At 47.9% G+C, this 14006-nt stretch overlaps 1 protein-coding gene across 1 annotated transcript in view; it reads right to left on the bottom strand.

Annotated features, from left to right (window-relative positions):
• FGD1 (FYVE, RhoGEF and PH domain containing 1) overlaps positions 1–14006 on the bottom strand; it is a 41431-nt gene that overhangs the window by 9933 nt on the left and 17492 nt on the right. The window contains exons 2-8 of the mRNA XM_059385053.1: positions 13371–13544; positions 12887–13064; positions 12321–12759; positions 10933–11022; positions 10088–10236; positions 8533–8689; positions 8289–8427 (exon numbers count right to left, since the gene is read on the bottom strand). Coding sequence (XP_059241036.1) covers positions 8289–8427; positions 8533–8689; positions 10088–10236; positions 10933–11022; positions 12321–12759; positions 12887–13064; positions 13371–13544 — 1326 coding nt within the window. The remainder of the gene's footprint in view (positions 1–8288; positions 8428–8532; positions 8690–10087; positions 10237–10932; positions 11023–12320; positions 12760–12886; positions 13065–13370; positions 13545–14006) is intronic.

Below are 14006 nucleotides of genomic sequence, written 5' to 3'. Positions count from 1 at the left end.
GTGGCTCAGTGGGTTAAGCCTCTGCCTTCAGCTCAGGTCATGATCTCTAGGTCCTGGGATCAAGCTCCGCATCAGGCTTTCTGCTCAATGGGGAGCCTGCTTCCTCCTCTCTCTCTCTCTCTCTCTGCCTGCTTCTCTGCCTACTTGTGATCTCTGTCTGTCAAATAAATAAAATCTTAAAAAAAAAAAAAGAAAAAGAAACAAAGACAGGCGCCTGGGTGGCTCAGTCAGTTAAGCATCTGCCTTAAGCTCAGGTCATATTCCTAGGGTCCTGGGATCGAGCTCATGTCAGGCTCCTTGTTCAGCGAGGAGTCTGCTTCTCCCTCTGTCTCCCCACCCCTGCCACTCATGCTCTCTCTCCCTCTCCCTCCCTCTCTCTATCAAATAAATAAAATCTTAAAAAAAGAGATAAGCCTATTTTTTGTCTCAATAATAATGAGTATAGGAATCTATACTGAGAAAATACACATTCTAATCAACAAAACCAATAACTCCCTAGCTAGACTCATTGAAAAAAGGGGGGAACTACTCAAAGTCACAAATGAGAGAGAAGAAAAAACAACCAACACCACAGAAATACAAACAACTGTAAGAGAATATTGTGAAAAACTATATGCCTGCAAATTGGACAACCTAGAAGAAATGGATAAATTCCTAGAAACATAAACCTTACCAAAACTGAAGCAGGAAGAAATAGAGAATATGAACAGACTGATAATCACCAAGGAAATTAAATCAGCAATCAAAAAACTCCCAATAAACAAAAGTGTAGGACCAGAGAGCTTCAAAGGCAATTTCTACCGAACATTTAGAGAAGAGTTAATATTTATTCTTCTCAGGATGTCTGGGTGGATCAGTCAGTTAAGCGTCTGCCTTTGGCATGGGTCATGATCCCAGAATCCTGGGATCGAGTCCCATATTGGGCTCCTTGCTTGGGGAATTCTGCTTCTCCCTCTGCCTACTGCTCCCCTTGCCTGTGCTTGCTCTCTCTCTCTCTCTCTCTCTGACAAATAAATAAAATCTTTAAAAAGAAAAGAAAAACTGTGTTTCTAGAAAAAATGTCTGTTCTCAAACTGTTCCAAAAAATTTGAAGAGGAAGGAAAACTTCCAAAGTCATTCTATGAGGCCAGCATTACCTTGATTCCAAAACCAGATAAAGATACCACAAGAGAAGAGAACTATAGGTCAATATACCTTGTGAACACAGATGAAAAATCCTCAACAAAATACTAGCAGCCTGTATTCAAAAATAGATCAAAAGAATCATCCACCACAGTAAAGTGGGATTTATTCCTGGGATGCAAGGGTGGATCAATATTCACAAATCAATCAACGTGATACATCAATCACATCAACTGGAGACAGGACAAAAACCATATGATCATCTCAATAGATGCAGAAAAAAACATCTGATAAAGAATAACATCCATTCTACACAACAGAGTAGGTTTGGAAGGAACATACCTCAGCATAATAAAGGCCATCTGTGAAAAACTCACAGGGAACATCATACTCAAGAGGGAAAATGGAGAAATTTCCCCCTATGATCAGGAATAACACAAGATGTCCACTCTCCTCACTTCCACTCAACACAGTACTGGAAGTCCTAGCCACAGCAATCAGACAATAAAAAGAAATAAAAGGCATCTAAATTGGTAAGGAAGAAATAAAATTTTCACTATTTGCAGATGACATGATACTATAGTGAAAGAAAACCCAAAAGACTCCACCAAAAAACTACTAGAACTGATCAATGAATTCAATAAAATCACAGGATACAAAATCAATGTATAGAAATCTGTTGTATTTCTATATACTAATAATGAAGAAGCAGAAAGAGAAATTAGGAAAAACAATTGCATTTAAATTGCACAGTACCTGGGAATAAACTTAACCAAAGAGGTAAAAGAACTGTATTCTGAAAACTTTAAAACACTGATGAAAGAAACTGAATATGACACAAAGAAATGAAGGACATTCTCTGTTCACGAATTAGAAGAACAATTTTTTTTGAAGATTTTATTTATTTATTTGACAGAGAGAGACAGTGAGAAAGGGAACACAAGCAGAGGAAGTGGGAGAGGGAGAAGCAGGCAGTCCGATGTGGGGCTCAATCCCAGGATCTGGGATCATGACCCGAGCCAAAGGCAGACGCTTAATGACTGAGCCACCCAGGTGCCCTTGGAAGAACAAATATTATTCAAATGTCTATACTACCCAAAGCAATCTACATATTTAATATGAACCCTATCAAAATAGCAACAGCATTTTTCACGGAGCTAGAACAAATAATCCTAAAATTTGTATGGAACCACAAAAGACCTTGAATAGCCAAAGCAATCTTGAAAAAGATAAGCAAAGCTTGGAGGCATCACAATTCCAGACTAGAGGGAAAGGGGGTGGGGAGGGTTAGGTAGGTGATGGGGATTAAGGAACACACTTGTCTTGATGAGAACTGGGTGATGTGTAAAATTGTCACTGCATTGTACACCTGAGACTAATATAATACTGTATGTTAACTATACTGGAATTAAAATAAAAACAGGGGTGCCTGAGTGGTTGAGTAGGTTAAGCGACTAACTCTTGATTTTGGCTTAGGTCATGATCTCAGGGTCATGAGATCAAGCCCTGTTTGTCAGGCTCCACACTGTTTGGTGCTGCTTAAGATTCTCTCTCGGGTGCCTGGGTGGCTCAGTGGGTTAGGCTCAGGTCATGATCTCAGGGTCCTGAGGTCGAGTCCCACATCGGGCACTCTGCTCAGCAGGGGGCCTGCTTCCCTTCCTCTCTCTCTGCCTGCCTCTCTGCCTACTTGTGATCTCTCTTTATCAAATAAATAAATAAAATCTTAAAAAAAAAAAAAGATTCTCTCTCTCCCTTTCCCCCTCCCCCCACTGCATGCTCACTGTCTTTCTCTCTCTTTCAAAAAAAATGTCCAACTGTAAGGGTTCAGTTAAATAAATTACTGTGCATTCATAGAATAGTATGCTGAATATCCTTTACAAGTGATGCTTATGTAGAGTTTTCCATAATTTGTGAAATGTTCAAGATATTTTAAGAAAAGGATACCAACTTGTGTACACCAAATGATCTCAATTTCACAAATATATGTGTATTAAAAAAACTGGGAAGAAAATACGTCAGAGTGCTCATTGTGCTTATTCTCTGGGGGCTTGTATCACAGCCATCTTTCTTCCCTATCTCTTTCATCTTTTCTGTAATTTCCATATCTCCTATAGCGACCAGGTATCATCGGGGGGAAAAAAATCTTGAAATAAATCCCTACACATCCCCACACACTAACAATCCTGCCTACACTTGAGGCCCTGCTACAGCTGTCCTGCATCCCACTCTTGTCTATAAGGTGCTGAATTTTCTCACGAGAAAATCTGCCTGTGATGGAGGAGTCCAGGTGCTTCTGAAGAGGGTCCATATGGCTGGGAAACCAAGTCTTGCTTTTCTAGGAGGCTCTGCCTCCATGACCAAGTCTTGGTACTCAAGATCTGGAGCTGCTAACCCAGCTCAGGCCTTTCAGGAGTCCCTAATCTTCAACCCTAGCTGCCATAGGGATCTTTCTCACATACAGCTTGACAGAGTGACAACTCTTCTGCTTAAATCTATCAATAGCTCTCCTGTATCTGTAGGGGGAAAACCCAGCCGTTTAGCCTGGCCTTGAAAGCCCTTGTTTGGAAATCTCTGCTTTCCTCTCCAACTTCCTCCACTTGTACCTCCCTAAACACGCCCTGTCTTGTTTCATCTGGCTAAGTGCCACTCAGTCTTCTGGATTCAGCTTACCTCCCTTAGTAACCTGTCTGGAGTTCCCAGGCTGGGTCAGGACCCTGTCTCAGTTCCCACAGTCCTCCACGCTCCCTTCTGTCCCACTAGTCACACTGTATCCATCATGTATTGATAAATCTGCATCCCTCAGTAGACTAGGAACTCCCTAGGATGGGGCCAGGGTCCCCCCACCCTCTCCAGGGCTCCCCATCAGATACTTTGCATAAATTAGCTCCTCTCAGTCCTCACAACAACTCTGTAAGATAGGTGTGATTTGGGACCTATTTGTCCAAAATGAGGAAACAGACTTAGAGAGAAGAGGTGGTGGCTTTAGGCTGTATACCTGGGAAGTGGCTGAGTTGACATCGGAGCTGGACCTGCTCGGCCATCTGCCCTTTCTCCTACACATTCTGTATCTCCCCCACTCCAGGGCAGGGGGCATGTTGGGTGGTAGAGGTAGGAGGTAACCAGGAAAGGGACAGAAAGAAGACTCTGGTAAGCTGTGAGATACCCACTCAGGCCAGTACAGGTTACTGAACTCCGAGTAGAGGCTTTGCTCTCGGGAGTTCTGTCTGGAGATGCCTTATGGAGTGCAAATTGGTATTTCTAGGGGTCTGGTGTGTGTAGGCTTTGTCTGGGATGTCAGTCTAGGATTTCATTTGGGGGTTTGGGGTAGGGAGTGTGGTTTGGGGAAGTTGGTGTAGGGGTCTTGTCTGAAGCTCTGTTGGATCTTTGGCAGCCTGGGTCTGGAGTTCAGTCTTGGACTCAGGGTAGGCAGTTTAGGCCAGCAGTTCCCCTTGGCCTATTTGAGGAACCCAGTCTGGAGTCTGGGTTCCAGAGTTCAGTCTAGGGAGTAGAAGGTTGGGGGGAGTGAGTCTAAGGAATGAGAGCTATGATTCAGTGGGGCTCAGACCTTGAGGAACTTTCTGGGAGGAGGCACTTAAACTGACATCGGGAGGTCAAAATCTTGGGCTGGGTAGCTTAGTGCGCATATGTTGCACTGGATCGCACTCAGAGCATCTCAGAAAACCAGACTGGAAAATTCTTTCTTGGGTGGTGGTTGGGGGGGCATTGTTCATTTTTGGGCTTAGCATGGGGAGCTCAGTTGGACAAGGCCAAGCTCCGAGGTTCATTCTGGAGACTCAGATAGGGTTGATATTTGTACAAAATAGGAACCTAAGTTAGGTGAACTCAATCTAGGGGCTGATTTTATGGACATTCAGTATGGAGTACATCAGCCAGGGCATTCAGTAATAAAAACTGTTAACATTTATTGGGGTTTTGCCATGTGCTAGGCACTGTGCTGACAGCTTTACCTGGATTATCTCATCCTGAAAACAACTCTACAAGGGAGGTATCCTTTTCACTCCCCCTTCTACACACGAGAAAACTGAGACCAAGCAGCTTGCTCAGGGACACATAGTTGGTAAAATGGACTCTACCTGGTACCCAGTTTAGGAATATTACACTGGCAACTCACTTTGGGGGTTCAGTGAGGAGAGCTCATTTGGGAAATTTCAGTTTGGAAATGTCATGCTAGAGATCTAGTGTGGAAATAATGAAAGAACTCAGTCCTAAAAGCTCACTGTGGATACATGATTCTGTAGAATCCATGAGCTCTGGGTGGAGAAACGAGCCAGGGGGCTTCTTCTGGGGATCGCAGTTGGAGGGTTATAAAATATGGAGACTCAGTGTGGTGGGGTGAGGTGTCATTCTTGGGTCTCGATATGGAGCACAGTCTGGAGACCTCATTCTGTAGGACTTAGCCTGGGAATCTCAATCTGTGAATCCAAGGCTGGGATATAGAAAGCTGGTGGGGGGACACTGTTTGTGGGGAGTCAGTCTGGAGTTAAGACTGGGAAAATCAGACTTGGAGGATCAGACTTAATTTGGGGGAAAATCCAGGGCATTAGTCCCAGGGCACAGTGAAAGGGATGGAAAACAGGGGTCTGGGGGACTGGGACTAGGGAGAACACAATCTGGAGTCTGTTTGGAGCTCAGATCAGGCAGCTTGATCTCAGCTGGAGAGATTGTAGAAATCAGTCTGAGGCCTCAGTGGTCTAAGTCTGTGGCATGGATCAGTCCCTGACAAAAGAATCTACCTTTAGGGGCTCAGGATAGATGTCTCAATCTGAGGGACAGTAAATGGGGGATGAATCTGCGGTGCTATGTTTGGCAGTACCTGTTTATAGAATGGTGGCCATGGAGACTAGACTGGGGGAATCTCCTTGTGGGACTTTGGGCTGAGGGCTCTGAGTGGGAACACTCTCTCAGAGCTCAGGGTGGGAGGAGCATTCTGGAAGCCCAGATCTTGGTTTGGGGAAACCAGTGTTGGGGGGGGGGGTCCTATAACTGGGACCTCATACTGGATTTAGCCTGAGGGCTCGGTTGGAGATGTCAGCCCATGGAACTATTCCTAAGGAATCAGTCTGGAAGGCTTTTTCTCAAGGTTTAGATTATATAGTTCACCCTGGCATTTCAGTCGGGGTTCTCAGTCAGGGAGAGGACTGTGGTACTTAGTCTGCAGATGTCTGTTGAGTTCAGCTGTCAAACATTTTAGGGTTCTTGTTCTTTCTAGAGGTCCAGGATTGGTAGCAAAGTGCCCCATGTGGTAGGGTGGAGGGGACTCAATTTGGGAAGTAGACACAGCAGCAGACTACAACTGTCTGCTCCTGATTCTTGTGGCTTCCAGCACTCTTTGCTCTCCTAACTTTCCTCCTACCACCTATAGGGCTACTTCTCCAGTCCTTTGCTGATGCCACCTCCTTCAGCTTTGCCCTTGGCCCCCATTTCTTCTCCATTTACATTCACTCTCTTGGTGATTGGGGCCAGTCTCACAGTGTTGAATACTATCTATGAGCCAGTGACACCCAACTCTCTCTCCCTGGGATTCTAGACTCATCTAACTACCTACCTGGCAGCTCACTTTGAACACGTCCAAAATCAACCTCCTGAGCTCACCTCAAGAACAATCACCACTAGCCAAAAATCTGCAAGTCATTCTTGACTCTTTCTTCCAAGCCTCACACCCACTCCATCCTGGTTCTTTCAGTGCTGCTTCCAAATAAAATATATCCTGAATCTAACCATTTCTCTCTACTTCCACTGCTACTGCCCTCGTCCAAGCTGACTTTTCTCACTTAGATTATTGCAAAGGCTTCTTACTGGTCTCTCTCTCTCTTGCTTCTCAAATAATCCTGATCAAAATCTTCCCTTGGCTACCCACTGTACTCAGAAAAGAAAAATCCATCTCCTTATCTAGGACTTTGAAGTCTGGCTCCTCCCTCTAACCCTACTTCTACCATTCTGTCCTCACTTACCATGCTCAGGTCACACTGGCCCTCTTGATGGTCCAAAGATATGCAAGCTGCCTCCTCCTCCCCCCAGGAAGTCTGTACCTGTTGTTGCCTCTGGGGGCTATGGCCCTCTCCAGCTGGCATGTGGCTCCCTTATTCTTGTCATTCAGGTGTGACTCAAATATCTTCTATTCAGAGAGGCCACCCAACCTCAAGTAAGCCCCCCAGCCCCTGTCACATCACCTTCCTATTCCCTGAATTACATGTAGCATCTATTCAATGTTCTTCTGTGTATTTATTACTTCTCTTTATTATCTGCTGTCTTGTTCACTTCCATATCCCCTGTGCTTACAACAATGCACAGAATAAGGTGCTCAGTAAATAGCTGTTATATAAGTGAAGGAATAAATGGAGATAATACTCTGTTGGGGGGGGGGAAGTTGGGGAGACTCTGGGGAAGCACTCTTTGAGGTGTGACCCTGGGGGTGGGTGTGGGTCTCATACTGGAGGAATCAGAATGAAATAGTTTTCTAGTGGTTCTGTGTGTGAGGACTCAGTCTGAGGAGACAGTATCTAAGCCTAGAGATCCAAATCTTGGAGGTGGAAAATTTGGGGTCCAGTCAGGGGTGCTCAGTTCTGAAGAGGTAATTCTGTAGGGCTCTGATCAGACTTGGGAGGTTCTTTATGAGGTTCGTTCTAGGTAACAGCTGGGAACACAGAGTGGAGCTCTAAATGTGGATGATAGATAGTCAGGGGCCCGATGAGACAAGTCTCCTTGTGTGAGGCTCAGCTGTGGAGATTCAGTAAAGAGGGCTTGGCCTGAGAGGTCAGTCTGGGCACTCTCAGTCCCTGGGGGTTCTGGCTCAGTTTCATTCTGGACTTGGGACAACTTCATTTGAGGATGAGTCTAGGGGTGAGCTTTGGGGTCTTGGCCTAGAAAACCGTGGCTCCCTCTAGGGGATCACTCTTCCAACTCCCGGGGTTCCGGTTGGGGACTTCAGACTGGGGGACTCCTGAGTGCTCTTCCTGGGTATTCAGGCAGAGTCTCAACCTGGATGTTCATCCTGGGGTCTTACTGCAGAGCTTCAATGTGGGCCTTTCAGTCTGGAGATCCTATTCTGGGATCTCATTATGTTGCCGTGGAAGGCTGACCCATTGAATTAAGTCTGGGGTGTGTGTGTGGAAGGGGTAAGGAAGGGTCCGGAGGCATGCACTCACTTTGGGCATCCTTGCTGTCCGGGGAGCCATGGGGCAGCTTTAACAGATAGTCCTTGAGAAGTAGCTCATAGCGGGGAATGCGCTGCACGGGTTCCAGCATGTGGTGCTGCAACGTCAGGTTGCCACAGGCTTCCTCCTTCTGTGACAGGCAGAAGCAGAGGGGCTCAGGTGTGGCCACAGACTCCTCCCTGGGTCCCTGCAGAACTCTCCTCCCCAGTTCATCCTATCCGGCTTTGCTGCTTACCTGTACCTCATGGATGATAACTTTAAACTGGGTGGAGCGCTCTGTCCAGGTGTTTACCAGCTCCACAGCCCGGTCAAAGTTTTTCACATACTCGCCATACATCTTGAGGAAGGGTGCCAACTTCTGAAGGATGTCTCCAATGCGTGGGTAACGGTCCCTGGGGTGGAAGCAGGGGCTAGCATGGTCCTGCTGAGCCTTGTCCCCCAGAGCTCTCTTGGGCTTCTTTCTAGGCCTCTAGTCCCAGGTAAGCTACTTTCACCACATTCCTGGAAATCTACTTCTTGGCCAGTTCTACTCCTCTGCAATTGCTGCTTGTGTTACAGGCCAATTAGGCCAAAAGACTCAGCTTGACCTGAAGCCATGGCCCAGGCTGCCACCTGCCCCAACTCTGCCCCTCTCAAGTACCAGGAGTTATATGTCCTGAGATACCTGCCCTCACCTCCCTGTGAGGGCCACTTCTTCATACACTTCTTATTGATTCTGTGCCCAGCCTCGAGCTCAGGGAATCTGAAGACACAAGTGAGTCACACTGAGCTAAACCCTGACATGGTCACTGTCTGATAGGGAAGACAAAGTGAACAAGTCTGCTCATACTCCTCAGGAGTCACAGTTAGCTGAGGGACACACAGGACTAGGCCTGGTCTTAGCCCTTGTTGGTCACGGTCTGCTGGGGGCACACAAGAACCAGGCCAGGCCTATCCCTCAGGGGTAATGGGTAATTGGGAAGATGTAGAAAACGGCTTCATACCTACCAGCCCTCCATGGTGACAGTCTAGTGAGGGAGACATACTTTATCCCATGGGGGTGGAGAACATGGAGATGATTCTAAGTAGTACATAACACGGTCTGATTGTTCAGAAAGACCATTACGGCATGGGGCGTAGACTCTAAAGGATGGACTGTAAGAGGAGAGAGCCTGGTGGCTGGGAGATTGCCTGTAATCCCTGCCCTTCTCCCTCAGGACTTGGCTCAAGAATCAGCACCTCCCTGAACCCTTCTCTAATCCTAGACTAGGTTTGGTCCATTTGTCTGGATTCCCATAGCCTCCCGTTCTCAGCTCTAACATAGGTCTGATTTAAAAACAACAACAACAACAACCCCCAAAACAACAGCTCACATTGAGCATATATTATATACGGGGTACTGTTCTATGCTCTCAACATGTGTCAACTCATTTAAATCCTTCAAATAACTCTCCAAAGTAGACTATTATTATTATCCTCATTATGTAGAGGAGGGAACTGGACAATAGTAATTTAAGAAACTTGCTTAATATCACAAAACTAGCAAATGGCAGAGCTAAAATTTGAACCCAGCCAATCTGGCTCCTAACCTCATACTCTTAAGGGCTGTGTATTCTGTTCTAACTTTCGGAGGATTGGTCTGTGTTTTGTATTAGAGTGGGAGGGCACAGAAGGCAGAACTTCAGTCTGATTCCCTTCGTGAAAGGTGGTAGGAGAAGACAGGTGGGAATGAACTCTAGGAGACATTTGTGCCCTGGGTTGGGCAGGCGTGTGGACAGAAGGGTAGACAGCCTAGATCTGGAGTCCCTCACCATTCCTCCATGCGTTTCTCTAGCTCAGGCAGCAGGAACTGCTGGTGGAAGCAATAGATGGAGCAGATGTTAGAGAAGATGCCATGGACAACGTCAGCCGGGAAGGAACTGCGGTTCCGAGCTTCTTCCAGTAGCCGGGCACAGAACACCTGTGGGGTAGGGCAGGCGTGTTCAGCCCAGATGGGCCTGGGGCTTGGCTGGGGAAGGGGCAGCTTGTAAGTGAGGGCACTGTTTGTGGACAGCTCTTTGGAGCTTTGGGATCAGCACTGGTCTCGAGACTGAGGAAAGAGGGAATGGAGTTAGGCTTCTATGTGGGGGGCTGGATTTGGGGTTATCACGGTTAGGGCTTGGAGGTAGGCATTGGAACAATGAGAAGTCAGGAGCAGGGTCAAGGTCAGAATTAGATTCAGGGTCAGATCCATTCATTTAACACATTTTTGAGTGCCTACTGTGTGCTATTGTAATGGCTGGGATGACATAGTGAACAAAGCAAGCAGAATTCCTACCCTTACGTATTCTAGTGAATTTGGGGTCAGAAATAGGGCCAGGATTAGAATAAGGATCGATCAGGGTCTGGTTTACAGATGGGGTCAATTCAGGATTTAGGTTAGAGCTGCAGTCAGGGTTGATGTACCCACCCAAAGTTAGGAAGGAAGGTTGATACAAAGATCAAACTTGGGGTCAGTCAGAACTGACTTCAGAGACAGGATGGGGGTCAAGGTCAGAAAGAGGTCTTACCAACTCTAGATTGGTCATGGTAGGGTTGGGCTCAGGACCTCTTAACTTCCTCCTTGGCACCCACCTCCCAGGTCCTGGGGCCCAAGGACCTCCAAGGGGTCATTCACCTGATCCAGAAGATGGAGCCGGGAAACATAGGCCTTCTCAGTTTGCAGGAGCTCATTGGCAATGTGGAACACTTTCTGCTGCACAGTCAACTGGAAAGGAGAAGAGGCAGCCACTCATCCATCACCCCATACCCTAACCTTCACCCAAGCCCACAGAATTCTCAGAACAGCTCAGATGCTACTCTAAGCCCAGTGCCACCCTGGGAGAACCTTATTCCCCATCTCTGGACCCATAAGCCTCCCAGCTTCAATCTCTGACTCCCCAGTGTATCCTAAAGGCCACTCCTCAATTCTGATGATACACACTCTCTCACTTGGCCACTTATGCCCCCAGGCATTTGCCCTCTCTATCCATTTAGCATAGCACAGTGGTTAATTGTGTGGGCCAGGAAGTCAGACTTCCTGGGTTTAAATCCTAGCTCTGCCATTCATTAGCTTGCATAAGTTGTGTAACTGCTCTGTATTTAAGTCTTCTCATCTGTATATACTGATAGTAATAGGACCTAAGTCCATTGGTAACTGAGATAATTAAATGATTGAATGTAAGTAAAACATAGCAGACTACAGATTAAGTAGTCTATAAATGTTATTTATTTGCCCACTCAGTTCAGGCAGCAAAGGCGTGCTGAGTACTTGGGGTGTAGAAAACACCAAAGTACAAAAATACATACAACTCATTGCCTGTTGGCCCAGTTTCCAAATCACTAGATACATGGTTGCTGAGTTGCTGGCCTCAGCTTCTGAACTGGAGCTGGGCTCTGGTGAAGAACGGGTTCCAGCTGCAACCTAACTGAAGTTCAGGGATGCCTCTGAAAGCAGCCTTAGGCTGCTGGGGCACAGAAAGGGTTTCCTGCTGCCAAGGGCCTTCATGGCCACAGCCTCAGGTCCTTCGGGCAGGAGGAGCACTAGCTCTTGTGTCCCTCTGGTGGCCAGCTGCTGGGGAGTCTGGATGTGAGAAACTTTCCATTTTCTAAATAAGAAAACCGAAGCTTGTGGTAGAGGAGTGGAGACTTGCCCAGTGTCACAGAGCTACTGAGTCTTGGGGTTTTCCGGCTGAAATAGGACTTGAAGGATCCCCAAGCAGGATGCCCATCTTTAAGATGGAAAAACTGAGGTCCAGCTAGTGGTTCTCTGATGAGGGGGGAACAATTTTCCCAGTGGGCATTTGGAACTGTGCATAGTCATTTTGGTAGTTACAGTGAAGGGGGCAGGGGGAGGTACAGGTTTGCTACTAATATTTTAGTACCCAGGGACCAGGGAAGCCAAACATCCAAAGTGGAAACAGTGCCCTATTTTGAGGAATAACAAGCTGGGGAAGAACCAAGTGTAAGAGCCAGGCTCCTGGTTTTTCCACATGGTCGTGTCTCTTGGTAAACATGGGTCAGTACCTCCACAGACTCCTGTCTCTCCATCGGGAGCACTGGGATTTCTCTGTCCTTCTCATCCTCCTCCTCGTCATCCTCCTCTTCCAGGTCGCTATCAACTTCCTGGGAGCCGGGCCGGTGGGAGTCAGCCAAAGCAACAGGGACACTGGCCAGGGCAGGGGTCCCAGGGCACAGGCTGTGGCTGGGGGGCCCATCATCACTGACAAAGCAGGTCTCCTCACTGTTGGATGGCGAGCTGATGCTGTCAATGCCGCTGTCCCGGTTGGGCACCTTCTCGCCATCCCGGGGGCCGGGAGCCAACAGGAACAGGCAGCGGGAGGCCTCACCCTCGGGAAGCTGGGGCACAGGTGGCTGCGGGGGTGGCTGTGGCAACACGGCTGGCTCTATGGGACCTGGGCTGGGGCCAGGGGCTGGCCTATCCGAGGCAACAATCACAGGCTCTCTGAGGTGGGTGGTGGACACACATGGAGGCAGGGTATGAGCTTGATTGAGAGTCCTGTTTTATAGCTGTCCTTCCTGCCCCAGGCCCACCCTCACTCCCACAGGGTACCCCTGCGAACCGGACTCACCTTTCAAATTTTTCAATCAGTGAGGATACTGCTGCAGAACTGGGGCTGGCCTCAACCCTGGGGGCCAGGCCCTTGGCCACTCGGGGGTCTGCAGGCAGTGGGCGTGATGGTGGAGGGGGAATGGGCTCAGGTTGGGGGGGCATCCGGGGCATCTGCAGGTAGCTGGGCTTTGGGGGGACTGGAGAAATGGACAGGGGAGAGAGGGGAGATCTCAATGAGCTGAGTTTAGAGGTGGTTGTCATAGTTAGGCCACGAGGCCCTCCACAAACCCCCAGCCTGCACAGTTGCTCAAGGCAGCTACAGAGCAAGCCTGAGGCAAAATGGCAGTGTGTGTGTGCATCAGCCCCAGGCCACAGCCCTCTGCTGCTAGACCATGGTGCTTCCTATCCTTCTAACAAGGATTCTCCTCTGCCACTGGTCTAGCTTTCCCCTCCGCTATTCCCTCTCCCGGGCCATTTCTCCTCCCCTCGCTGGAACCACTTACCTTGTGGCTTTGGGCCTGGTGTCCGCTTTAGCGGTGAAGGACGCTGGTTGGGGCTTTCAGTGGGGGGGCCTGGGTCTGAGCGAAGCCGCTGGGGACCTTCTGGATGAGGTTCAAGGCTCTGGCCAGGGTCAAGGGACAAACTTTTAACCAGGATTCGGTTTCCTTGGTGCAGCCCTGCAGAAAAGGAGAACCTGGGTATGAAACAATTGATGTTACCTCAAAGGGGCCAGGGGAGCTGTATGTCTTAGCAGGTACTGGGGTATTGGGTTTCCCTTAGCCCCTTTCCAGGGCATACTGCCTTTCTGGAAAGCCCCTACCATAGCCCTCAGATGGGAAGCCAGGCCCAGGGCTGTGGCTGGCTGTTTTCATCAATAGACAAGAGTTCTTTGTGATTTGTATATTGATTCCTTATATGTCGGCAGGCATTGTTACTAGGATGTTAACCAGGCTAGGGGTGGGTGCAAGAACCCTACAGTTTGTGTACATGTTTGTAGCCCTTGTTTATATAGACACAGTGGGCATGCTGAGCCTAAGCCATTCTTCACCCTTTTTTTTTTAAGGTCCCGAGGACACCTGGCCTTCCTTGTCTGCTATTTCATACAGCTGAGTGTGCTCAAAAATGACAAAATTCTATTT

Source organism: Mustela nigripes, chromosome X (genome assembly GCF_022355385.1).
Source record: "Mustela nigripes isolate SB6536 chromosome X, MUSNIG.SB6536, whole genome shotgun sequence".
Classification (NCBI taxonomy): domain Eukaryota; kingdom Metazoa; phylum Chordata; class Mammalia; order Carnivora; family Mustelidae; genus Mustela; species Mustela nigripes.
Note: the sequence above shows the minus strand (reverse complement) of the source record. Positions and strands in the feature narration are given on the sequence as shown.